General features: G+C 34.4%; 1 protein-coding gene across 2 annotated transcripts in view; it reads right to left on the bottom strand.

Annotated features, from left to right (window-relative positions):
- Window positions 1-26734, bottom strand: part of PTPN12 (protein tyrosine phosphatase non-receptor type 12) — an 86245-nt gene that overhangs the window by 43016 nt on the left and 16495 nt on the right. For both annotated transcript variants that reach the window (XM_037162216.2, XM_037162215.2), the window contains exons 2-3: window positions 9989-10097; window positions 705-781 (exon numbers count right to left, since the gene is read on the bottom strand). In XM_037162216.2, the coding sequence (XP_037018111.2) occupies window positions 705-781; window positions 9989-10097 (186 nt within the window). The remainder of the gene's footprint in view (window positions 1-704; window positions 782-9988; window positions 10098-26734) is intronic.

Below are 26734 nucleotides of genomic sequence, written 5' to 3'. Positions count from 1 at the left end.
AAAATATGTATGTATACGTACCATATATAAACCACTAAAAATAGAACTATACTATCATATAAAGATTCCAAAACACAGAACAGCTTAAAAGTCTTTTATTTAATCAACTAGCAGTTTGAATTTGTCTCCCTATTGATAACTATGTAAGAATTTAACCACTTATGATCAAAGACTATACCAAAAGAGCTAACTATATATGACTATATTTAATGTTGTGTTTTAGGTCGTCACTTGAAATGGTGACAGCTGACAAAAGTCTTCAATATAAGTTTATATTCTATAATTTTAAATCAGTATTACACACTAATTCCAGCGCTGGTAATTTATTCTATGAGGTTTTTCAAAAGAATAATGTCTACTGCAATATTACCATCAAGAAAAACTGAAAATAACCCACACGATTTACTACCAGGGAATGGCCATGTACATAAACTCAAAGGGACAACAGGAAAGAGGACTTAGCAACAGGTAAAGTGTTTATAAGTCTTCAGTAAAAAAAGAAAACTATCTCCAATATCACAAAAAATTCTCTATGAGTAAGGACACTCTAAGGGAAAGCACATAAAAATGCTCAGGGCTGTGATTTTATTTTTATTTCTTTTGCTGATAGCATCATGTGTAGGCAATTCAAAGTAATTTAAAAAACTAGCATGTAGGAAAACATTACGTGTGGCAGAGAAACACCATCTAAAGTTAACACATACCTTAATAAAATTTGCGTTGATATAGTCTGAATCTTGAGAAGGAGTCTTCAGAGTCAACTTAACTCGGCTGTGATCAACTACAAGATAAATAAAAGGATTTCACAAATTATGTCCTGTTGAAGACAGGTGTTTTCTAATGAACCATAAGATTAAGTATATAACAAAAAATATTTACTTCGAAAAAACAATAAAAACTGACTCTAGGTATCAAAAGGATAATCTCCAGCATCATACTGACAGGAAGTCATTCTTGAACAACAAAAATCTGATGACATAAAGCTGCGATCTGAAGATGCCATCAGCATAATCTCAGGAGCTCTTTGAACATACAAATTCCTAGGCATCATCCCACCATCATCCCATATTTACTAGATAAGAATCTGGGGTTTAATCCATGCAGTTTTTAACAAGCATATCATGTAATAAGCACTAACCAGTGACACACAAGCCCATCTGCAAAAGTTTTACTAGAAAATATAACTTTCATTATTTCACAAAATTATAAAAATTTAGTAAATTCTGACAAATGAATTAAGATGATATATACAGGTGCTTTAATACTGTACTTGGTCAATAAAATTTTTATTATTAGGTAATGGCTTCTTAGGATAAAAAAAATATTTATAGCAAAGTCCCAAAATATAAATTTTTAAAGATTATGTATTTTATTTTTAAAATAAAATATGATTAAAAAAATTAAATCTTAAAGATATGAAATGAAACTAATTTTTGTTTCATACTTCAAACAAAAGGCCCTCTCCTTGAATTCTACAGGCTCCCTCTTTCCCAACAAAGATACAATGTTAAAGTTCTTTTCTCCTTCCAAACGTAATTTTTACGCATATAGATCTATACTTTAAAAAGCCACATCAATGCAATCATACTACACAAGTTGTTGCTACTACATACAAACTGGGCATTAAAAATTTTTTTATGATAGCAAATTTTAAGCATAGACAAACATATATAATAATATAATGAATTGCCATATATCCATTACCAGGCTTCAATAATTATTAACATTTCTCCAGTCTTATTTTATTTACCTCTAATCATACAACAGCTAGGACCCTAGAGAAAGCAAATTAAAACACAAGAGCTGCGAGTCCCATACTGCAGTAAATTCGATTCAATAGTTTCAAGATGGGGCACAGAAAATGCCTTAAAAAAAATTCTGACCTGAACAGACACTTCTCCAAGGAGGACACACAGATGGTCCAGAAACATATCAAAAGATGCTCAGCATCACTAGCCATCAGAGAGATGCAAATTAAAACCACAGTGAGATACCACCTCACATCACTGAGAATGGCCTTTATAAACAAAGCAACAAACAAGTAGTGTTGGAGAGGTGTGGAGAAAAGGGAACCCTAGTGCACTGTTGGTGGGAATGCAGACTGGTGCAGACACTGTGGAAAACAGTATTGAATTTCCTCAGAAAACGAAAAATGGAACTGCCTTATGACCCAGCAATTCCACTGCTAGGATATATCCTAAGAACCCCGAAACACCAATTCAAAAGAACCTATGCACCCCAATGTTCACAGCAGCACAATTTACAATAGCCAAGTACTGGAATCAACCTAGGTGTCCATTAGTAAATGAAAGGATCAAAAACTGTGGTACATTTACATGATGGAATACTATGCAGCAGAAAGAAAGGAGCTCCTATCCTTTGCGACAGCATGGATGAAACTGGAGAGCATTATGCTAAGTGAAATAAGCCAGGTGGTGAAAGACAAATACCATATGATGTCACCTTTAAGTGAAACCTAATCAACAAAACAAAAAAGCAGGCAAAATATTACCAGAGACATTGAAATTAAGAACAAACTGAGAGTAACCAGAGAGGAGGTGGGAGGAGACAATAGGGAGAAAAGGGGCAAGAGTTTTCAGGAACAACTATAAAGGAGACATGGACAAAACCAAGAGGTTTGGGATCAAGTGAGGGAGGTAGGGATGGCTGGGGTGGGGGGAAAATGCAGACAACTGTACACTTGAACAACAATAAAAAATAAATAAAAATAAATAAATCTTCTAAGGCACATGCAGATTTTGTAGTCACTACTTTATATTTACAATCATAGTATATTATTGACAACTTAAAAATTAACATGCTGCTTAGATCACACATCATTTTGTATAATTTAACACTCTTCATTGGTACTCCTTTTAAGCATAAAAATGAGTAGATAGAATATAAAGACTAACAAAGACATGAAAACAATCATCTCTTCCCTTGGTTTTGCTGACTGCCTCTACAATTTCCCAAGAGCTCAATTCCAAATAGATAAAAATCAACGCCCAATACCCAAGGGGCTCTTTAAAGTAGCATTTATTTTCTTTCTGAACAAACATCAACAACCTATGACAACAAAAAGAAAACAGATAAGATTGTCACCAAGGAAAGAGAAACCACTTACTGACTGAATCCAGGTGTAAGAAATAAAAAGAGCTCCACAATTAACATTAGATAGGCAGAGTACCCCGATCCATCACTCCTGCAGGCTAGCCAGCTCAGTTTTAGCCCTCAGAACACACAAAGCACAGGTATCCTTAACACAAGGAGCACCTAGAAATTTCTTAACTCTGGTACTGAGTTCAGTGTTCTAGTACAAAATAAATCAACTATCCAATACAGCTCCAGAAAAAACAAACTGATCTTTGAATAGTGATGAAACTACTTTTAATTGAGTAAAAGCAAGGATGTCTGCTCTTGCCACTTCAAGTCAACGTTATACTAGAGGTTCTACCCAACGTAATAAGGCAAATGAGAGAGTCATACAGAAAAACAGCAAAACACATTGTTTGCAGATGTCATGATTCTGTATGTAAAAAATCCTAAAGGATCCACAGAAAAACACTAAACTAATAAATGAGTTCAGGAAGGTCACTAGATTTTAAAAAAATCAATACACAAATATAAATTTTATTTCTATCTAAAGTTGACCCTTGAACACTCACCCTCCTCCACACAGTCAAAAATTCATTGACAACTTTTGACTCCCCCCAAATTTAAGTTATCCCTTGCTACTGTGGGAGACTGATATCTGGACTGTGGCCACTGGGGGACACCAAAATCTGCAGAAGCTCAAGTCCCCTGACACAGAGCAGTGCATAGTTGGCCCTCTAACTTCATGGACTCCTAACTTCAAACAGAAAATAGTAGTTACTGAAAAAATTCACATAAAAGTGGACCTGCACAATTCAAACCTGTGCTGTTCAAGGGTGATACTGTACTAGTAAAAAAGAATTTTTAAATAAAATTAAAATAATTTCATTTATAATTGCTTAAAGAATTTTGTAAAAAAGAAATATAGATTTCTTTATTTCTATATTTCTAAGATGGAGGAATAGATAAATATGCTTTGCCTCCTTGCACAACTACAGCAAAAATTACAACTAGACTACAAATGAAGTATCACCAAGATTTGTCAGAAAAATTGAGTGGTATGGAAGACCAAAAACCAAGGATTTAAAGAAGCCACATTCATCCAGATAAGTAGGAGGGGTTAGAGGCACAGAGAAGTGCAGCAGAGAGATGGAAAGCCAGGTAAGAGCAAAATGGGTGGTCCCACATTGGGAGAAATACCTAGGGAGGGTAGGATCCCAGCCCTAACCACACAGCCCACAGTTCCAGCACCAGGAAGATTAACTCCCCAAAATTTGTGGTTATAAAAACAAGTAGGGATTGGGGCGGTGGAAGAAACTGCAGGATTCCCAGGAGTCTCCTTTTAAAGGGTCCACAAAGGACTTAGTACTAAGGCTGACTCACTCCCTCTGGGTTTCACACAAAGGCAGCTGCTGGAAGGGCACCAGTGGCACATGAGGAGAAAATGAAGTGACTTGCATCAGGGCATGTATGAGGAGTCGGCTTCTTTCTGGACAAAACTCCAGCGGCCAGCCAGTGGCATTGTCCCCTTTCTGAGTACTCCCCCACACAGAGCCACAGAGATAACACCATACCAGAGACTCCATCAACCTGGTTCATACAAGTTGCCCCGCTCTGGTGATTACCTCAGGCTCCACCCCATCTAACTTACTGGTGTGCTTTTCTACAATAGGCCACGCCACTGAGACAGGTAGTCAAAGCACCTGTATCAAATACATAGAAAACACAGGGAGGCTGGCAACATAAGGAGACAATGAAATATGGCCCAAATAAAAGAACAGAACCAAACTCCAGAAAAAGAACTAAACAAATGGAAATAATCAATTTATCAGATGCAGAGTTCAAAACACTGGTTATTAGGATGCTCAAGGATCTCAGTGGGTACTTAAACAATATAAAAAAGACCCAGGCAGAAATGAAGGCTACACTAAGTGAAAATGTACAGGGAACCAACAGTGGAATGGATGAAGCCAAGAATCAAATCAATGATTTGGAACATAAGGGAGAAAGAAATATTCAATCAGAACAGCAAAAGGAAAAAAAATTTGTCCCCCATCCACGCAAAAATAAGTAAATAAAAAATAAAAAACAAACAAACAAACAAACAAAAAAAAACACCTCACGAGGATAGGCTAAGGATCCTCAGGGACAAGGTCAATGTACCAACTATCAAACAGGGGTGCCAGAAAAGAAAGAGAAAGAAATCGAAAACTTATTTGAAAAAATAATGAAAGAAAACTTCTCTAATTTGGTGAAGAATTTAGACATACAAGTCCAGGAAGCACAGCAAGTCCCCAAACAAGTTGAATCTGAAACAAACCACACCAAGACACATCAAAGTTTAAAGAAAAAGAGAATCTTAAAAGCAGCAAGAGAAAAGCAGACAGTTACCTACAAAGGAGTTCCCATAAGACTGTCAGCTGATTTCTCAAAAGAAACTCTGAAAGCTGGAAAGGACTGGCAAGTAGTATTCAAAGTAATGAAAAGCAAGGACCTACAACTGAGATTATTCTCTATCCAACAAAGCTATCATTTAGAACTGAAGGCCAGGTATGTAAAACTAAAGGAGTCTTGGTACAAATGTTAAAGGGAATTACATAAGGAACAGATCATCAAAACTATGAACATTAAAGTGGCAATAAATTCACCACTATCAACAACTGAATCTAAAAAACAAACAAACAAGCTGAGGAAGGAAAGAATCATGTACATGGAAATCATTTGGAGGACTATCAGCTGGGACAGGGAAGGGAGAGAATAGGGGGAAAGGTGCAGGGATTAAGAAGTACAAATTGGTAGGTACAAAATAGGGAAATGTTAAGAATAATATAGAAAATGGAGTAGCCAAAGAACTTATATATATGACCCACGGACATGAACTAAGGTGGGGGGGGGGTGATTACTGAAAGGAATGGGGTACCAGGCAGAGGGGGCTAAAGCGACAAAAATAAGGACAACTGTAATAGCATAATCAATAAACTATGTTGTTAAAAAAAATAAGACATACACTGAAAATCATAAAACACTGCTTAGAGAAATTAAAGAAAATCTACAGAAATAAAGAGAGACACTCCATATTTGTGGATTGAAAGAGTCAATATGCTTTAAGATGACACTTCTAAATTGATCTATAAATTCCTACTGGGATTTCTGTAGAAATTGACAAGCTGATCCTACAATGCATACTGAGATGCAAAGGATCCAAAAGAACCATTAAACACACACACACACACATACACACACACACAGATGGAATATACATTTCTTCCTTAGAATTTAATGTATAGCTCTACAGTAATCAAAATAGTATGATATTGGCTGAAAAACAGGTCAATAGAATTGAATTAAACATATGGCTCAAATGCTTTCCAATGAAGGTACCTGCGTTAGTCCCAACGAGGCAACTTAATGCAGTCTTTTTAAAAAATGGTACTGAGTAACAATCTCACATGTACAAAGATTATTTCAGTCCCTAACCTCGTACCATATTAAGGAAATTTTAATAAATTGTGTATTTTAAAAAAACCCTACCCCCCCCAACCCCTGTATCTAGGATATATAAACAACTTTTAAAACTAATAGTATAAAAAAATAAACATTTTTTAAAAGTACAAATGATTTCAAGACACTTTACCAAAAAAGATATACAAGTACCTAAAAAAACATGGAAAGATGTTCAACGTCAGTAATCATCAGAGAAAAGCAAATTAGAACCATAATGAGATACCTCTAAATTTACCACCAGAATAACTATAATCAAAAAGACAGTAACAGGTTTTTGCAGACATGTGGAGAAACTCTGAACTCTCACATATTGTTAGTAGGAAAGTAAAATTGTACATAGCTACTTTGAGCTGTGTACAGTTTATTAGTTTCTTTTAAAAGTTAAACATAAGCTTCCATAGACCCAGAAATTCCATTCCTGGGTTTATAGCCAAGAGAAATAAAACCATACATCCACATAAAAATTTGTATGGAAATGTGTTTAACAGCACTGTTCATATAATGCTCTTCAACTGGCAAATAGTTAAACAAAATATGATATGACCATGCAATGGAGTATTATGGTAAAACAGAAACAAATGAACTACATGAATGAATTAAGTGAAAAAGCCATATGCAAAAGACTACATATTTTATAATTATTTATATGAAATTTCCAAAAGAGAAAAAGCTATAGAGATAAAGCATAGCTGCCTGGGCTGAAGATGCCAAATTGGGATCAATGATCTTCTGGGGGTGGTGAAAAGGTTCTAAAATTAAATTGTGTTGGTAACTGCGCAACTCTGTAAATTTAGTAAAAATCTCTGAATTGTACACTTTTAATGGGAATTTATTTTATGACATGTATATTGTCTCAATAAAGCCATTTTAAAAACACTGTATCTGTAAGCACTGGACATGCCAAACATGGGAAAGAAATTGACGTTATCCTTTTGACAGTAAGTAAACATACATCTCTAAGTACAATTACTTTTAATATAATTTTCTAAATTAAACTGACTTAGAAATTTATCAGAAACTGACTTATCAAACCTTACATAATTTAAAGGAAAAATGCATTGCCACTCTGACGATAGCACAGTCAGCTCAGACTCTAGGGTGAGGGTTCTCAACCTTAGCACTATCGACATTTTGGCCTTGGATAATTCTTTTTTAAAAAAAGATTTTATTTATTTATTGTTAGAGAGAGTGGAAGGGAGGGAGACAACAGAGAGAGAGAGAAACATCAGTGTGAGAGATATCAACTGGTTGCCTCTCATAAGCCCTCAACTGGGAACCTGGACCACAATCCAAGCATGTGCCCTGACCAGGAATCAAATTAGCAAGCTTTTGGTTCACAGGCCGGCACTCAGTCCACTGAGGTACACCAGCTAGGGTGGATAATTCTTTATTATGGAGAGGCTGTGTCCTCTGTATTGTAATAAGAAGCATTCCTGGCCTCTACCCACAAGATGTCAGTAGCAGCCTGCCTATTCTATTGTGCATCCAGTTTTGACAACCAAAATGTAGACATTACTAAATGACCCTTTAAGGGCAAAATCACCCTAGTTGAAAACCAATGTTCTGGATACAAACTGCCTGGGTTTAAATTCTCATGCACTCTATTAGCTGTATGACAAGCTATTTAACCTCCCTGTCTCAGCTTCCTATCTGCAAAGTGGCATAGTATAGTATCTACCTCATAGTTTTGTTATGATGAATATGACAAATAATCCATTTACTATAGAAACTGGTCAACAATACCAAATCGGGGCTTTTGTTTTTCTCAGAGGGTCAATTTAACAACACACCACTGACCTTCCTTCTCTATTTAAAATTGTAAAAATTTCCCATTCTATTATTGTTGGCTTTCAATATGCCCCTCATTCCTACTATATTATTCTCAATATAGCACTAATCACCATTTGATAGACCACATATATTATCTGTATTCACTACCTGACACCTGGAATGGAATATAAACTTCATAAGGGCACAAGGTTTTGCCACTTTTTCCCTGCAGTATCCCCAGTGCACGGTACATGATCAAAATGTTTTGTAAAATCAATGAATGAAACACAATTGATGAAAACAGAAACGTGGAGCTGTTTAAGATTCATTTCCCTAGATGACAAAGGTGGAGAAACTGTCTTAAAAAAAAAAAAAAAGATTTTGAGAAGGGAAGGGAGGGAGAAAGAAAGGAAGAGAAAGATATTATAATGTGTGGTTGCCTCTTGTGCACCCGCTACTGGGAGCTGGGCCTGCTACCCAGACATGTGCCCTGACTGGGAATTGAAACGGTGACCCTTTGGTCCACACACCAGCATTCATTACACTGAGCCACACCAGCCAGAGAGAAAAACTATCTCTAGAACACCAGGCTATGTGTATTAAATCCAGAGCACAGTGAGAGTATTTCAAGATTATCTTGCTTAACAATGTCCAGAAGAAACCCATACCATTCTCTATTCTTAAGTGAACTGGAAGGAAAGTGGAATACATTTTCCAAAAGGTTAATGAGTACTTACTATGCTATTTAAAAATGAGTATAATTATTTTACTAGAATAAAATGTTATCAGTACAAGGGTGGGACAAAAATAGGTTTATAGCTGTATGAGAAACATAGTTTATTCTTGTACTTTTATTATTGTTTTATTTTCTACAAATAATTGTAAATCTACTTTTGTACCACCCTGCAAAATGCATACTCTCAGAGACAAATATTTAGACTGCTGAGAACAGCAGGCGTACAAGCATGAATTATCTTATGACTTATTCTTTCATGCATAACTAATCAACAAAGGTTTTCATGGTGTACAAACAGATAAAATTTAAATTTATTTTAGCATTTTGAAAAACTTATTAGCTTTATCAAATTATCTGTCTATACTATTTATTTATTTTTTTAAAGCTTTTATTTATTTTTCAGAGAGAGGAGAAGCAAGGGAAAAAGAGGGAAAGAAATAGCAATGCGCAAGACATACTACCTCTCTTACGCCCCCAACTGGGACCTGGCACGCAACCTAGGCATGTAGCCTAACTAGGAATTAAACCAGAGACCTTTTCGTTCCCAGGGTGGTACTCAACCCACTGAACAACACCAGCCAGGGCTGTATTATTTTATATTAATAAAATAACTTTGAACAGAGAATCCAAAGACTTTCTTACTTAGATTTCTCGGTATTTAAAAGTAGTATCAGAGTAATTGTGATGCTTAAAGAAAAATTAAACAACGAAAAACAACAAAAACTGTTATGAAAAGGAAAAACAAGAAATAAAACCACAAATTATTAACTTACAGTGTACCCTGAAAGGGAGGTTAATTACTACCTCCTTAACAAGCAAACTCATTAGAAAGACTAAAGCTAATTAGATTTTCCATTTCAATGGAGGGCATTTCAAACTTACATGGCAATATGTCCTTATATCTGTTCTTTTTAACATTTTCTTCTTTTTCTCCAGTGGCTGTGGGATAAATCTTTTCTGTTCTATATTTGGTAGACAATCTTCTTAATCGCTTAAAATATTTAAAAGAGAAGAAAAATCAAGTTTAGAAAAGCAGTATTTTCAAAATTTTAATAATTCACAAATAGCTCTTCATTGAATGTTGTTAACCCCAATTCCTCACAACTCAATTTCCTGTTTTTCTTTTTTTTTTTTAAGTTTTATTTATTAACTTTTAGACAGAGGGGAAGGGAGAACGATAGAGGGAGAGAAACATCAATGTGTGGTTTCCTCTCGCATGCCCCACACCAGGGAACCTGGCCCACAGCCCAGGCATGGGCCCTGACTGGGAGTAAACTGGTGACCCTCTGGTTCGCAGGCTGGTGCTCAATCCACTGAGCCACCCCAGCCAAGGCTTACTTACCTGTTTTTCTAAGATCATAGTATCTCCCTAATCCTTAAATGTTAACCCCAAGAATGATTTTTATTAGGTGGAAACATAAGATTAATATTCCAAATATCAGTGAAGAAAAGAGAAGTAATTTTATTTAAAGAAACCACATAAGCTTAGCCAGAATATTTAACTCAGTCCTTAACTTACTCAAATAATTTTTGTGTTTTAACAAGGGGTTCTAAAAAACAAGTTTTAAAACCATGCTCAAAAGATGAAGTACAATTTTCTTATTTTGTCTTAATCCCTGAGCACCAATGATATGCCAGTCTCTTACTAAAGCATAAGCTAATGATTACTTATAAGACACTGCAAAACAAAATTCTTTCACATATTGAATTGGAAATGTCCAACAAAGACCAATTCTGCTTATTCACTGCATTACAGAAGTGGTTTGTGAGTTAGTGACAAATTCTTACCACATATGGCAGTAGGGATGTTCTTTGGGCTGGAATATTTCTGCATGTCTGTAATACACTTCCTGCTTTCAGAAGCACTGAAAGTCAGCATTGTGAATTGTTTTAATTCACTACTCAACTACATTGCTGAAATTTAATTTCAAAGGAGCCTACTTTCTTCCAGGCTTAACAACATACTTAAGACATTCTGTTTTAACTATTCAATAAATTATTAAGACCAAATGAAATGAAAAAGAAGCCTTGTAATATTTAACTTTTTCACCATTTTATTTTTTTACTTGTGATGTTGACATTTAAACACTGAAGAATATATATATTTTTTAAAAAAATCACATTGAACTTTAATTCAAGATTCTTAACTTATTAAGATACACTTTAACACACAGCACTGGAAATACAAATAGAATAGTGAGTGAGCCTTTTGGTTTTCTTTGAAAAACTAACTAAACTTTACCACCACAGTCTGAGTCCTAAAACAAGAATACACATTTTTTTCCTTTGAGATGAAAAAATGACTAGAATCTTGTTCTGCACTGGCATAATGCCAAAGTAAAATTCCCCACATTTACAATGTTACTTCCTGTGGTAAAGTTGTCAAAGTGTATTAGAGGAAAAAACTGTATTTAAAACTAAATGGACCACCCTGGCCAGGTAGCTCAACTGAGTGTTGCTCTGATACACCAAGGTTGTGGATTTGATCCCCAGTCAGGAAACATACAGAATCAACCAATGAATTCATAAGTAAGTGTAACAACAAATCAATGTTTTACTCTCTTTTCCTCCCCCTCTATCAACAAATAAAATAAAATATCTTTAAAGTAAACGGACTGTTAGTGAGGACATGGGATAACTAGAACTTCATTAAATGCTGACAGAAAAGAACATTTTTAACCCCCAAGGAAGGTAATTTGGTGATTACAAATAAATGTGCCTCTTTAACCCAGAAATTATACTCTAATGATATGAAAATATCTCAAAAATATACATTAAATGTAAAAAGCAAGGAACACAACTATATACTACTATTAGTGTTTAAAAAGAGTAAGAATATATTTGTATTGTAGATGTGTATCAAATATCTGATGAAAAACTATTAACAAAATTTGCTGTCTGTGGGGATGAGAAATGGGTAGCTGTAGGAAATGAATGGGAAAGAAACATTACTATATGTCCTTTCATATCTTTTAGATTATATAAATGTACTGTCTATTCAAAAAATTACATTAAAAAGATTTTTTCATTTCCAGATATAGTATCTTAATGTATTACAAAATATTGTATGCAAATCTGACTTTAAAAGGGTATCAATATGAACAGTTGCAGGAACACTGGAAGATAAGAAATGTAACTTAAATAACTGTCATGAAAAATATATATATAATTAAGGAGGAAAAGGAAGAGTATTTAATTATAAAATGTGAATGAACCTCTGGAATACCTACTGCAATCAACCTAAGCATTCTTCTTTTACATGACAAATCATGTTGAGAAATGTGCAAAATAGTTATCATGTAAAATGACTTTTCATTTCATATAATGAAACTTAAAAATACTTGTCTACAAATAAGTATCTGAGTATAAACTGTTATATATCCAGTTTTCTTAAAACCTAATACAGAATGGAATGCTATATTTAAACTTCTGATAAATGTTCTATTTAAAACAAAGCTACGTAAGTAATGTGCTTTGAAATTCTCCTACCCATCGAAGATACTAATCTTTATACAGATAAATAAAAGGTGGCTCATTAAATGTAAAAACTTTGTTACTTAAAAAAAAATAACACAACATCAAAATAATTCTACGCCACTGTATTAAAAAGATATTCTCAAGTAGGGACTTACTTCCTAACAACAACAGAGTCAGCTTTCTAGTTAGCTACTCAAGTTAACTGGATATGCCACTTTCTAGCTGTATGACACTGACATTGTTTGACCTAAGTCTCACCTTCTGTAATATAAGGATAATACCTCTACTACTATACTTAGCCAACAGCCTGGCACAAAAAAATGGGCTCAATAAATGTTAGCTATTATTACTAAAGTAATAATAATAGTAATAATAATTACTGAAGATTCAATAATGAACAGCTTATTTATTTTCTTTAAAACCTTTCCTACTCAGAGTCACACATTCTGGGCCGATCTGTTTCCTGGGGAGTGTTAAGTATTTTAAGACATACTTCAGTCACACTGTCAAATTTGAGCACGCTCCAGAACCCCCTTGAGAGCTTGTTAAAACTTCAGATTTCAGGGCCCCAATCTCAGAGTTTCTGATCCAGTAGGTTGGGGTACAGGCTGAGAATTCTTGTTTTTTAAACAAGTGCCCAGGTGATACTGTTGTTCGCTGTCTGAAAAACAAACTCTCAGCACCACCACTATAAGGTATATAGGTTCAAGAGAAAGGAGTATTGTGATCAGTTTCCTGTAGGAAAGGAGATTGATTTCCAATAATGTTTAGGTTCCTCTGTATTTTATGAACAGCTGAGCAGCATCAAACAATTTTGAAAAAAATGACTAGGGGTTTTTCTCAGAAGAGGAAGATAGATTAGGGATAAAGGAGGAAAATGTAATTAACAAGTAACAAAAGGGACAGAGAGAAGACCGTGGTTCAGCAGCCAGTGAGGGCAAAAAAGAAATGACCAGCTATAAACAAAAAGATTTTAAATAGAATAATCAAAAAGGTCTTGAGTTTAGACTCTACATAAACAGGGGAGGTATAGTAAATAGAAAAACCGTACTGTTTTCTAAATCTCTTCAAGTGTAGTATAAATACGACCTTGTACGGACCTGGTAGTACTGACACCAGCACCGTGTAACTAAAGCAAACACCACAAAAAGGTGCTTTCAAAACTCCACTTTAAAATTTCCCCACAATAATTATCTTTCTGTGGTTTTCTTCTAGGCTTTTTCTCTGCTTCTCAGAGGTCATTCTATTATTATACCTTCAAATCTTATCCATCTTTTTTTTTTTTTAAGTCTCAGCTTCTTTGGAGTTTCCTCTCCTACTGATGCAAAAATAGTTTTTTCTTCTGAGTTTATTTTAGACTTTACATGCACTCTTAAAACACTATATCCTTCTACATATTTATGATAAAAATATAGAGACTGTCTTTCTTCCCTTACTCAATTCTCAACTCTGTGATTGCAATATTATTGTCATTTTAATATTTAGAAAACCCTGGATCCTGGAGGATATTGCCAGTAAATGCTTACGTGTTAAGCAAATTAATCTTAGAGTAAGATTTTAATGCTAACCTAAACAAAAGAAGGTTTTGTCCTTTTAATACATCAAAATTTATGTCTAAGTAGTGGTTGAAGTAAAGGGTAGTACCAAAGTTCATGTAACGGAAATGGAAAGTTATCTACACATTTAATTTCATTTTAACTTCATAACCACTACTTTCCATGGTCTGTAGTGAAGCTGTTACTAGGAAGTAAGTCAAAAAACTTGCCATAATACACTAAGGGACGTCACTCATGAGGTCAAATGCTATGGGAAAGGATGTGTATGGTTAGCACGGAAGTAAACATTAATAAAATAATTCATTTATGAAGTTATACGTAACTATTCAGTATAATCCTAAAATGCCACATTTTTGGACCATAAGACGCACCAAGGTTTTAGAGAAAAATAGAAAAAAAATTTTTTGAAGCAAAAAAAAAAAAAAAAAATTTAATGACACAAATAAAACAGTATTTCACCAATGTAAACGTAGTCTACATTTGGACTATAAGACACACCCCTTTCCTCCCAAATAGGATAGGGGTGTGTCCTATAGTCCAAAAATTACAGTACTTTGAATCATTTATTGTCCTAACTGGGCAAAAATATAGCTAAATAGTTTATTCACATACACTTATTCTCGCCACATCCTGTATCACATCAGTATAGTATATAACACTTTATGGACCTGGTAGCACTAATTTAAAAAAAAATTAAGCAAATAACCCGACAAGCTCTTTAAGAAAGACATTTTCTTTCTCTATTTGACTTATTTCACGTAGCATGAACATGTGGAATCTAAATGACAAAATAAATAATATAAAAACAGACTGACAGTTGTCAGGGGAAGGAAGTTGGCAGACTGAGTGAAAAATATGAAGGGATAAATACAAATTGGTAGTTACAGAACAGTCACAGAGATGCAGACTACAGCATATAGAATATAATCAGTAACACCATGATAACTATGCATGGGACCGGGTGGGTACTTGAAAGCAGTGGGAGGAACCACTCTATAAATTACTGGGTTGGCCAAAAAGTCCGTATAGTTTTTTTTGTAAAATAAAGGACACATTATCCATTTTTACCGATAACTTTATTGATTTGGTTATTTTGAGTATGTTAGCTATCTCCCACATGATGTAATACTGATTTTTCTCAATCAATGTCTCTATTTCACCGCTATCAACTTCAACTAATCTACCCAACTGTGGAGCATTGTCCAGTGAGATCCAACAGGAAACTTCTCAAACCACTCTGAACATATTCAGTCAGTCTCAGCACCTTCTCCATCCACTGTACTAATCTTTTTATATGTGTGTTTGTTGCGTTTTCACCTTTCTTGAAATAATAAAGCACAATATGCCCAAAATGTTGCCTATTCTCCTCCATCCTTGATAATAAAATGGCCACACAAAAATTCACTAATTTTGATAGGGTTTTTTGGAAATGCACACTAGTGTGACAGGTGTCACAATACAATCTAACATAATTATTTCCAATGAAGTTAAAGAAAACTAAGTGTTACCTGAGCCATCTTACAGAAAAGAAAAAAACAAAACAAAACAAAAAACACCAACTTTTTGGCCAACCCATTACATGATTTTCTAACCATTTTGCTGTACATCTGAAACTAATACAGAACAATACTGAATATACACTGTAATTGAAAAATAAAAAATAAATGAAATTAATTTTGAATTAATTTTGAATTAATTCTCTACCTTTAACCCTTGGGGAAAAAGTCACAAATTCCTTAAATAATTGCAGTCGCATTTCAGAGTTTCTGTTCTAAAGGACAAGTACAGTCATTTTAATTTTAGTCCCACACTTAAAAATCTTCCAATGGGTCTATTTCTCCAAGATAAACTACCAATTCCTTAGTTTAAACTACAGCATATTTTTAATGCTTTCTGTCCAATTTCTTAGCTTCTTTTTTACAACACTCTCTTACTTAAGAGTTTGATGCCTCGGCCATAAAGAATTACCACCACCACCACCACCACAAGAAACCTTTCAACCCTTTCCATATCAGAGTTTCACAATTTTTATTCCTGTTAATGCGTCAATAGTAGGTCTCTGGCTAAAGTGTTATTTCCTTTCTGAAGCATTACTTGAACTGCTGCTGTCCCTTCTTAACCACCCCTCAGCCTCCAGCACTGAGTAACTCAGTAACTGCTCTATTACCACTTGTGATAAGTATTTCAGTAATTGTCTTACTCACTAGACTGTAAAACTGAAGATAAACACTGGCTCTTATATGTAATACAATGCATATCTCATGAAAAATGGGGAAATTCAAAAATTATTTGAGCCTTTTCAGACAAGTCACAGAAATGTCTTTTAATATCAAAATTTTTCATGCAAACAAAAATTGAGTTTAATATTCCTGCTTTGAAGTTCTAAATTATTGTATTTTCACTTTGTCTCTTCCTTCACTTTGTCTCTTAAAACACAAATTTTATTCCTCTAAATTCTAAATCAATAAGCTGATTCTCACAAAAGTCACACATAACATGACAATCTTCCTCATTACCCTTTGTGTGTCAAGATGAGTTCTTTAAAAGGGTAGAACAGTTCCATTGTTTATCCAAAGACCAAAGCTATAATGAGAATGTGTTGTGTGATGCTTGCTGAATCTCTCCAAATAGCTGTCTGATAGATTGTCCACTGGGTGTCTCATGGGCATCACAAATCTCCAAACAGTACCACCATTCAACAGTCACTCAGGTCTAAAAGCTGGGAATCATACTTGTTTCCTTCCTTTATCTCCCCCTCATCCCAGATATCAATCCATCAGCAAACTGTGTTAGCTCTACCTCCAATATACATCTACTTCCCTTCAGTCACTGAACAGACTTAGAATTAAGAATACATTTAGACAGGAACAAGTGTTAAACTTAATTTGTTGGATAGATTTTACGTCAGAGTAATTAAGAAAACAAATGGACACAAAAAACAGAGCTAAAATGGAAATGAAGCTAACTCAAATTCTTTTTGGAACAAGATAGGATATAAATAATTTAAATATTGGAGCTCAAGACTCCTCATGCTGTTACTAGCCCACACACTACTGCCCCAAATTCCGATGTCAAAACACTTTAAAAACTGTATGAGTTTCCAAAGGCAATACTTTTAGTAAATATACACACAATATATAAATCTTAGAACTGTACCTTACAGTAAAATAAAAACAGAATTGCTTTAAGCTTAAGAGTTATACTCTGGCAAAATATAACAATAACTAACCCATAAAATAGTACTGCTTTTGCTATTGCTCTGAAAATTTTCTGAGGCCATTACTGAAGAACTCATCTGGAATTTTAAAAAGTAGGGGCCTGGCACATAGTTGGCACTCAATAATAACTGCTAACTGAGTGTTCATCTGGTTTGATACTTAGAATATTTAATTGTCCTCCAGCACAAAAGCCATTCAATCTAATACTAGTTAGTAAGTTAACCCTACCACATAACCTGCAGTAAGTATCACACCAAAATAAATTTTGTTAAAAGTCCAAATACAAGTAGCAGTAGCAAGTAGTAAAATCAGAGTACAATTTCTACCAAAAGCATACTATCTCTAACTGGCTGTTCTTAAATATTTATAAACTTATTTACATAAAAATATTCACACCTCTAATAATTTTACAAGCAATTAAAACAGCCAAAGGGCTTTACAATTATCCGACTGCAATGCCCACCTTAAACTGCAAAACATTCAACCCTTTCAAAATTCTTATCTTTGCTCACCCTTTACCTACTTCTGCATGTAAACTTGTCTGCCATTCTTTTTCAAAAATGCATGGTTATAAAGCTGTCAGAATTGATGTTAAAAGGACATAATTTAAAGTAAACAGAGGCCAATTATTATGGGTCTCTGGATACAAAATTATCTTATTCTTTGTTCATGTTGATTCCGATGCTTCAGTTACTTTCCTAGTAGCCGCCAAGCAAACTTTGCTTTCTTCTATCTCTATACAGAAATCACCTTGCTGAAACATTTCCTGAGACTACTACTGATACCAACAACCCCCATCCTTCTACTTCCTCCTCATCTCTGCCCACAGCTCCTCAAGCATACCTCTAATCTAGGCCATATCCCAATGCATTGGGGCTGGCCAAAAAGTCTTATTACTTTCTCCATGCAATGGGTCTAGTAGTGCTTAGTAGTCTTTAACGTCATTAAAAATAGTTTTTTGAGATTGTATTGTGACAGCCGTTATATCAGCATGCTTAAAACCTCACTGACTTGAAAAATAACTAAATAAAATTAAAAAAAAAAAAAAAACCTCCTCACTGAAATTAGTGAATTTTTGTGCAGCTATTTTAATATTGAAGATGGAAGAAATAAGCAACATTTTGGGTATGTTATGCTTTATTATTTCAAGAAAGGGAAAAACACAACTGAAAAGCAAAAAAAAAATGTGTGCAGTGTATGGAGAAGGTGCTGTGACAGATTGAACATGTTAAAAGTCATTTGTGAAGTTTCTTGGTACTACTGACATTTTGGCCAAATAATTCATTGCTGTGGGGCTGTATTATGCATTGGAAGGTATTTATCAGCATCCCTGGCCTCTACCCACAAGAAGCCAATAGCAGGAGATAGCTGACATACTCAAAATATCCAAATCAACAACTGATGAAAATGAAAAAAAATGTGTCTTTTATGGAAAAAACTGAACAGACTTTTTAGCCAACTCAATTCAATAATTATTCATATATGTACATATACTGTCCCTGACAGGATGTGAATTGCCTGAAGATGCAGACACTATGTTCTTTTTCTATTAATACCAGCTAGTGCCAGCATAACCTATGACAAATAGTAGAGTCAATAGACTGTTTAGGTCTTCTCAGATGTTATGCTCAGTTCAGAGAAAATGGATGCAACTGAGAACTAGCCAGTATACTTAAACAATTTTATCTCCCCTCTTACACTTCATTACTACTTCACAGTGGGACTGCTTGGAGTCAGAGAAGCTGGCGTTCAATTCCATCAACCACTGGCAAAGGAGGTATCAACAGAGCAATTTTAGAATTCTCCCTGAAAACGCCTAGCATTAGACCTTTATTTAGACAATTTGTTTCTAAATAAAACTTTGTACTACAGACTTTGTATTTTAAAATAAATACAGATAAGCATAAAAACTAAAAGGTATTATACAAATTTCTTAACAAGCTATAATTGATTTTTTTTTTCCAACATCCTGGACAACAAGCAAATGCTTCCTTTTCTTAAAGGAAAGGGTCCTGTTTTCTGGTTGGAAAATAAATTACTTCTGTATAGTGTTTTCTCAAGATCAAAATAAGTTGGGAGGTATAATCCAAGTTTATTCTCTCCCTACCTCCATGCTATATTATGGAAATAAAGAACCTCATTTGAATTACGAATAATACTTTGAATTAAGATAAGCCTTGGCTGGTGGTATAGCTCAATGGATCGAGTGCCAACCTGTGTACCAAAGGATCTCTGGTTTGATTCCCAGTCAGGATACATGCCTGGGTTGTAAGCTAGGTCCCCAGTAGGGTACATGCAAGAGGCAACCATGCACTAGTATATTCCGGTTTGTCTTTCCCTTCCCCTCTCTCTAAAAATAAATACATAAAATCTTTTTTAAAATTACAAAAATGCTGTCATATTTTATTAATTTTAGGGAAATGAAGATATTTCATAGCAAAAAAAGTGTCCCCAGGTTTGATTGTTTTTATTTGGTTCTACTCCCAACGCCATCACCTTTTCCTTCATCTATTTCATCATCTTTATCTAATGCCCCTCTAACCACTTCACTGGTCCCACACTGTCCAAGTCAGTCCAAACATTTTGTCCCGGTGTTCCCACAGCAAATTGCTCAGAAATTCCAAAATTTGGGGTTTTAAAACTATGGCTCCTGACTATGCCCCACTTCATCTGGTTTTGTGTCTTGACTTAAGAAAATCAGATCACTGTAGTTCGCTTTTAGCCTTCAGTCTCCATTGCCAAACCCAGACTCTCAAAGTATTTCAAAGTAACCCATCACTAATCTCATTTCATAATGTGTAATATAAATAGAGTAAAACTGAGAATACTGAGTTCCAACTTTAACACAGTCAGCTGCAATATTATCAACTGTCCAACCAAAAAATAAAACGAAGACCCCCAAATTAATAGTACAGATGCAGAATTCATATTTATTTTTACAAAAACAAATGTAACATAAGAGTCACCTAGGCAGTTTGAGAGAACTCAATACATAATGTTTACCGCTATATGGAAATAAACTATCTTTTGCTAGGCCAAACTGCCACAAAGCTGTGGTCCACAGACCAAGCTTTTAAAAAGAAACTTACACTTTCTGGTGAACCATTAACTCAGGAACACCCTGAAAATTTCATTCTGAAGCACTTTTATGAAGTCATCACTAATCTCCAAAAGGCATCTAAATCTCAAAAGCCTTAATTCGTACGTATTTTAAAATTCAGATAGGGGTTTTTTTAAAACACAGATGAGTATTTCCTTTCTTAGATTCTATGAAACAACTGTCTCTTAATTCTAATCTTACCTGTTATTGAGTCGTTCTGGTTCCTCTTCTTCCTAGCCTCTAGAAGGCTAGGAACTGCTCTCTCTGGATTCTGTCTTTTAGCAAGTTTCTCTCCTCCCTGTTGTGCGCCTTTAACTATTACATTTCTGAATCTCAAAATCTCTATTTCTAGTCCTGACTTTTTAGTTCTGGTTCCATATTCAAACTGCTTACTGAACATATCAACAGCAAAATGGTTTAGGTTATCAAACCTAAATAGATAAAAATAAATACACCTCATTTTTCAAATGCTTCTATGTCCCTTTTTATTTTCATGGTACCTGCCCTCCTTATCCATTCAGGCTTAAAAGTTCCTAGAGTTTGGACTTTGCCCCCTTACCTGTCCACCTGCTTCCCCTCACATCCAGTCAGTTTCAAGTTCTGCTTATGTGAGTCCACTTCAGTAAACATCCCCCAAATCTAGCCCTTATTTCCTAGTCCCACTGACAAGAAAGGATAGTTGTCTTAATACAAGATCAAGTAACAATTTTCTTTCTTTAAATAACATTGTTATTTGAATTACAAATAAAAAGGTTTAAGAACTACTGAAAGAGGAAAAGGGGGAAATCTGGTGGGCACAACAAAAACAATGCCATAAATTAATCAATGATGTCAGAGTAGAAAAAGAGATGCATTTGTTCATTAAATGTTGAATGTCAAGTCTCCTAACAACACCTAGCATAAAGCATGCCTTTAAGTGTGAAAACTGAGGTGAGTATACAAGATTTATGAATAGAAGAGGAATCTTAAAAATTAACTTATTTCCAGTCACACTTGACATACATCATTATATTAGTTTTAGGTGTACAACATAGTAATTACATTTACGTATCTTAAACAGTGATCATCCTAATAAGTCTAGCACCCATCAGACACCATACATAAGTTATTATATTATTTACTATATTCCTTACGTAGACAGATGTATAAGGGAAAATTTTAATTACGTGCCTCAGATTAGTTGAATTGTTCTTAAAACTAATAAAAGATACTAAAATACATTTGTATACTCAAACACCACCTAAAATTTTTGTTCTTAAAGAACATTTTGATACCTTTTGTATGTACCCAAGATTTGATGGAAATCAAACCAAATACCTGAGTAAGATACTTAACACTGCTCATTACCAGCTCCCGTTCCTGTTCCAAAACTCAGAAAGCAATTTTTAACTGTATACTGCAAGTTTATTTGAATTGCATGAAACAAAATAAATCATGGGCCAAATTCTAGAATGGTAAATTGTGATTAATGTCCTCCCTAGTCCTTGGATTATCAATCTAAACAGAAACCACATTTGAGTCTTAATTGTCATATTTCCAAAAGCTTGAAAGTTACGTAGCAAAAACAGACTAACTTTATAGGTAATGTATTTGTTTTCCCATTCCAACTTCCCAAGTACAGTAACACATAAGACATTATTTTAAGTGAGATGCTGTACTGACTTTTTCTATGAATGCATAGAAATGTTCTTTGTTTAATATAAGCCATTTATGTTTTTAAGATATAAAACATTAAGGGCAATAAAGATCTACTTTAACACAGAATTAACACTTTTCAAAAAAGAAAGACCAAGCAGAGATAAAATCAAATTAGTTGCCAAACTTTTGTTTGTAGAAATAAGTTTTCTTAACAGAAAAAGAATTTGGTAAGACCTCAAAAGGTTAAATAGTTACCACATAACCTAGCGTGTTCACTCCTAGAAATACATATCCAAGAGAACTGAAAACATACAGCCACACAAAAACTTATACACAAATGTTCAAAGCAGCATTCCTGATAACCAAAAAGCAGAAACAACTTAAGTGTCCATCAACTGATGAATAAAAAAAAATGTGATATACTCATACAACAGAGTATTATTTGGGCATAAAATGAAGTACTAGTACACGCTCACCAGATCTCGAAAACACGCTCACCAGATCGCTCACCAGAAAACATTATGTTAAGTGAAAGAAGTCGAACACAAAAAGCACATATAATATGGTTCCATTTATATGGAATATCCAGAATAGGCAAATCCATGTAGACAGAAAGTGGTTTCCAGAGTATTAGAGAGAGGGGTGAATGAGGTGTGACTCAGTGGGCATGGCGTTTCTTTTGGAGAAAGTTCACAAGCAGATAGTGATGACAGATGCCCAATGCTGTGACGACCCAAAATGAAATGAACCAATGAAATGAATATTCTGAAGAGGTGAATACTATGGTGTGTGAATTATCTCAACAAAGTTGTTATGAAAATTTCTTAATACGGTACTGAAAGACGTTGTTAATAGTATTCATTGGCAGCCTCAGAGCAGACTGATCAAGGCATATTCAGTCACCCCGCCCTGTAATAAGGAATATCCATCCACCTCTAATTATTACTCACCCTGTTCCTTACTTTGGACTCTCCCATTAGGATACTATTACCACAGAGCTAAAATAAACATAAAACTGAAGAATCTGATCTAAATAACATGAGGAAATTATAAATGAACAAGTAGGTCGATTAGAAAATTTGGTCAGCAAACTCAACACATAATTTTTGCAGAAAAGGACAGGTAGGCATGATGAATAGGAAAGATACAAGTACAGTTTTTAACATGACTTGATGTACAAACCACAGAAATAAAGCTAGACAATTAACTTGGAAGAAGAGATATTTAAAAGAGGGAGATAGGTAGAAAATGCAAGGGAGGGGATAGGAGAAATAACTGATAAACCATCGGCTTCAAGTTTCAATTCTGCAATCTCTGTAACTCCAACACAGGACCAGGAAGGAAACTTAAAAATAAAAGAATTAAACCCAAACCTGGGTAATAAAACAAGAATGTGTTCTTAAAGTTTCAGTATATCTCTCTGGAGAAATGAATTGGAGGTTATTTTTGATAACATTTGGATACCTTGCAAAAAATATATTTCATTCTAATATTGCTCTAGACTGGGTCCTGAAAGGCTGAACCACACTACTACAAAGACACGTGCACCCCAAGTTACCCAGAGCGTGATTTTGTCTTCAAATATTCCTTTGTAATAGTGATAAAGAGTGCTCCTCTTTCTTACATGTAAAATAAAAAATCCCGAAAAGCTCAAACTCAATCATAATAAAAACCAGCACCTACCTACCTATATACCATCAAGAGATTCCCAGATTTTAAATCAAAACACAAACCTATGATAGAGGAAAAACGTAACTAAAAATTATATTAAGTATAACCTAGAATGGGTTTCTAAATTATTTTTAAAAGATACTTTAGAATCTGATCAAAATACGTCAAGATTTTAATTAAAAGACATGACACATTTTGACAACTTTCAAAACCATGGTCAAACTCATTAAAGACAATATACTAATATTTTGTACAGGAGAAACTTTACTGAGACACACTAAAGGTTTGTCAATCTAAAGTAGCAATCTTGAAGGAAAATTTGTAAGTAATTGAAACTTCAGCTGATTATAAGAACTAATAATTAAAATGGAATGAATTATGAAGCCACATTAACTGTCCTAGAAGATGAGTGCATTATACTTTGTTAAACTTTCATAAACTGGTGGTTCTCTTTGTGTTAAAGATAGATATGTAGAAACACTGATATAAACAACAACAACAAAACACAATTAAAAAATGGACAAAGGACTTGAGTAGCTATTTCTCTAGATATACAAATGGACAACAACCATATGAAAAGATCATTAATCAGCAGGGAAATCAAACCAGAACAACAAAACATCACCTGGTGCTCCTTACAATGGCTACTATTTACAAAAAACCCAGTACGCATTGATGAGGATGTGGAGAAAATGGTGGACTCTGCATGGAAATATAAAATGGTACAGGCACTACAGAAAAATAGTATATCAACTGCTGAAAAAACTGAAACTTGAATACTTGAATTACCATATAATCCAGCAATTCCACTTCTGTATATATACTGAAAAACTGAAAGATCTTGGACAGATATGCATATACTCACATTCACAGCAACATTATTCATAATAAGAGGTAAACGCAACTTAAGTGTCCATTGATGGATGGATGGATGGAAAAACAAATGTAGTTTATACATACAATGTATATTATCCAACTTTAAAAAGGAGGGAAATTTTGACACATGCTACAACATGGACGAACCTTAAGCACATTATGCTAGTTGAAATAAGCCAACCACAAAAAGAAAAATAGTGTATGATTCCACTTAAGTGAAGTATCTAGAGTAGGCAAAGTCATTGAGAAGAGTAGAATGGTGGTTTCTTGGAGCTGGGAATGGGAGGAGAATGGGACTTGTGCAATGTGTACGGAGTTTCGGTTTTACAAGACGATGAGTTCTAGAGATTGGCTGTACAACAATGTGAATATACATAATATTGGACTACACTTATAAATGATTTAAAATGGTAAGTTTTATGTTATATGCATTTAACCACAATAAAACATTTCTTTTAAAAAAATAAAGCCAGTGTAATTCTTTAATATGGATAGTAAATGTCTTGTCCAGTATAGTAAGGAAAACCAGCTGCTTGTAGGTGCCATTAAAGTATCTCCGATTACCAGGCCACACAATATTCATATAACATTAGATATTCTGCTCTACTCATGAATTAACTGTTAAGATTTTTTTTTAAATCTGCTTTTTCAGTTTGCTGACATACTGGGTCCAGACATTTACAATAAAAGGAAAAAGAAAGATTTACTTATCTCCTTCACGAGGATAACTGATCTAACACTTTCTCCTGACCTATCCCATGTCAGGTACTCTTAGGTGCTACAAATATAGTGCTAACCAGGACAAAAATCTCTGTCTTCATGTACCATACTAAAAAGTACATGCTACTCATAAGTATTTTTCATTCCTGCTTCTGATATCTATCATTCATTGACACATTTTATTCTATCACTAGCACCACCCAAGACTATGATTCCCTGTCAAAAATAACCTTTTGTATTTCTCTTTATTCCTCCATAGTACCTAGCGTCTCCCACATATCACACATTCAATAAAGCATGGCAAGTCTTCTAGATGTAACAGGCACTGATAACCACATCCAGAACATCACAACCAATGAACTGGCACCCTACATTCACATTTATAATATTCTCAGTTCAAGTTGAGATAATAGTTTGTGTAACTGTAGAGTATGAACTTAAAATTTGACCTTTGTGGTTTACCAACATACTGACATACGAAACTGACAATGTAATTTAAGATAATTTATCTAAAGTAATATCTCCTTGTCCTAAATAACACAACTGACTCTAACAGTATGTGAATTTTCCCTTTTGACAAGCCACACTGCACAACAATGTGAATGTATGTAATGCCACTGAACTATACACTTAAAAATGGTTAAAGTAGTAAATTTTGTTATGTACATTTTAGCACAATAAAGAAATGGCAACAACCAAGAAAAAAAAAAGAATCCTTGTGGAACTTTGTCCCACGGTATTGTGATCAGTTTTGCATTTGTTATTTGCATACACATTTTATTTCTTCATCTCTCTTGAAAATTCCTAAGAAAAGAGTCATATAAGCCCCACTCTCGTTCAAATGGGTTGAATTTCCCAGGAAACGCAGAGTAACTCATTCTCTTTGAAATGAAATAAACTCAGGATAATTCTACATATGATTCATTCTAACTTGGATGTGTAGAAATACAGGTAACCATTTGACATGTTTTTACAATTTTAGTAAATAAAAAAGGAATCTACCCAAATTTCTTTTACATACTAAATTAGTGCTAAATTATACTCTGAACAGAAAATTGGTGTCAAGCAACCACTTATTTCAGATATTCTCTCCCCATCTGCTGCTTGGACCCCAGACACCCCCTTCCCCTAGCTGGAAATGATCGTGCCCACATTGCCTGCACTGAAAGAGGCAGCAAAACAATAGTTAATAGCATCAGCTTTATAGTCAGAATAGTTCTGCCAACTTACTACCAATGCGACCTTGGGCAAATTTGGTTTCCTAATCTGCAAAAATAGGACTTAGGTCTATGGATCCAATGTAAAGGGTCCAGTATCATTTCTTACAGAGTTTATGATATAAACAAGGTACACAGCACTACACATACACCAT

This window comes from Artibeus jamaicensis, unplaced genomic scaffold (genome assembly GCF_021234435.1).
Source record: "Artibeus jamaicensis isolate MK-2021 breed Jamaican fruit bat unplaced genomic scaffold, CSHL_Jam_final contig_518, whole genome shotgun sequence".
Classification (NCBI taxonomy): Eukaryota; Metazoa; Chordata; class Mammalia; order Chiroptera; family Phyllostomidae; genus Artibeus; species Artibeus jamaicensis.
This window is presented reverse-complemented; position numbering and strand designations above follow the sequence as displayed.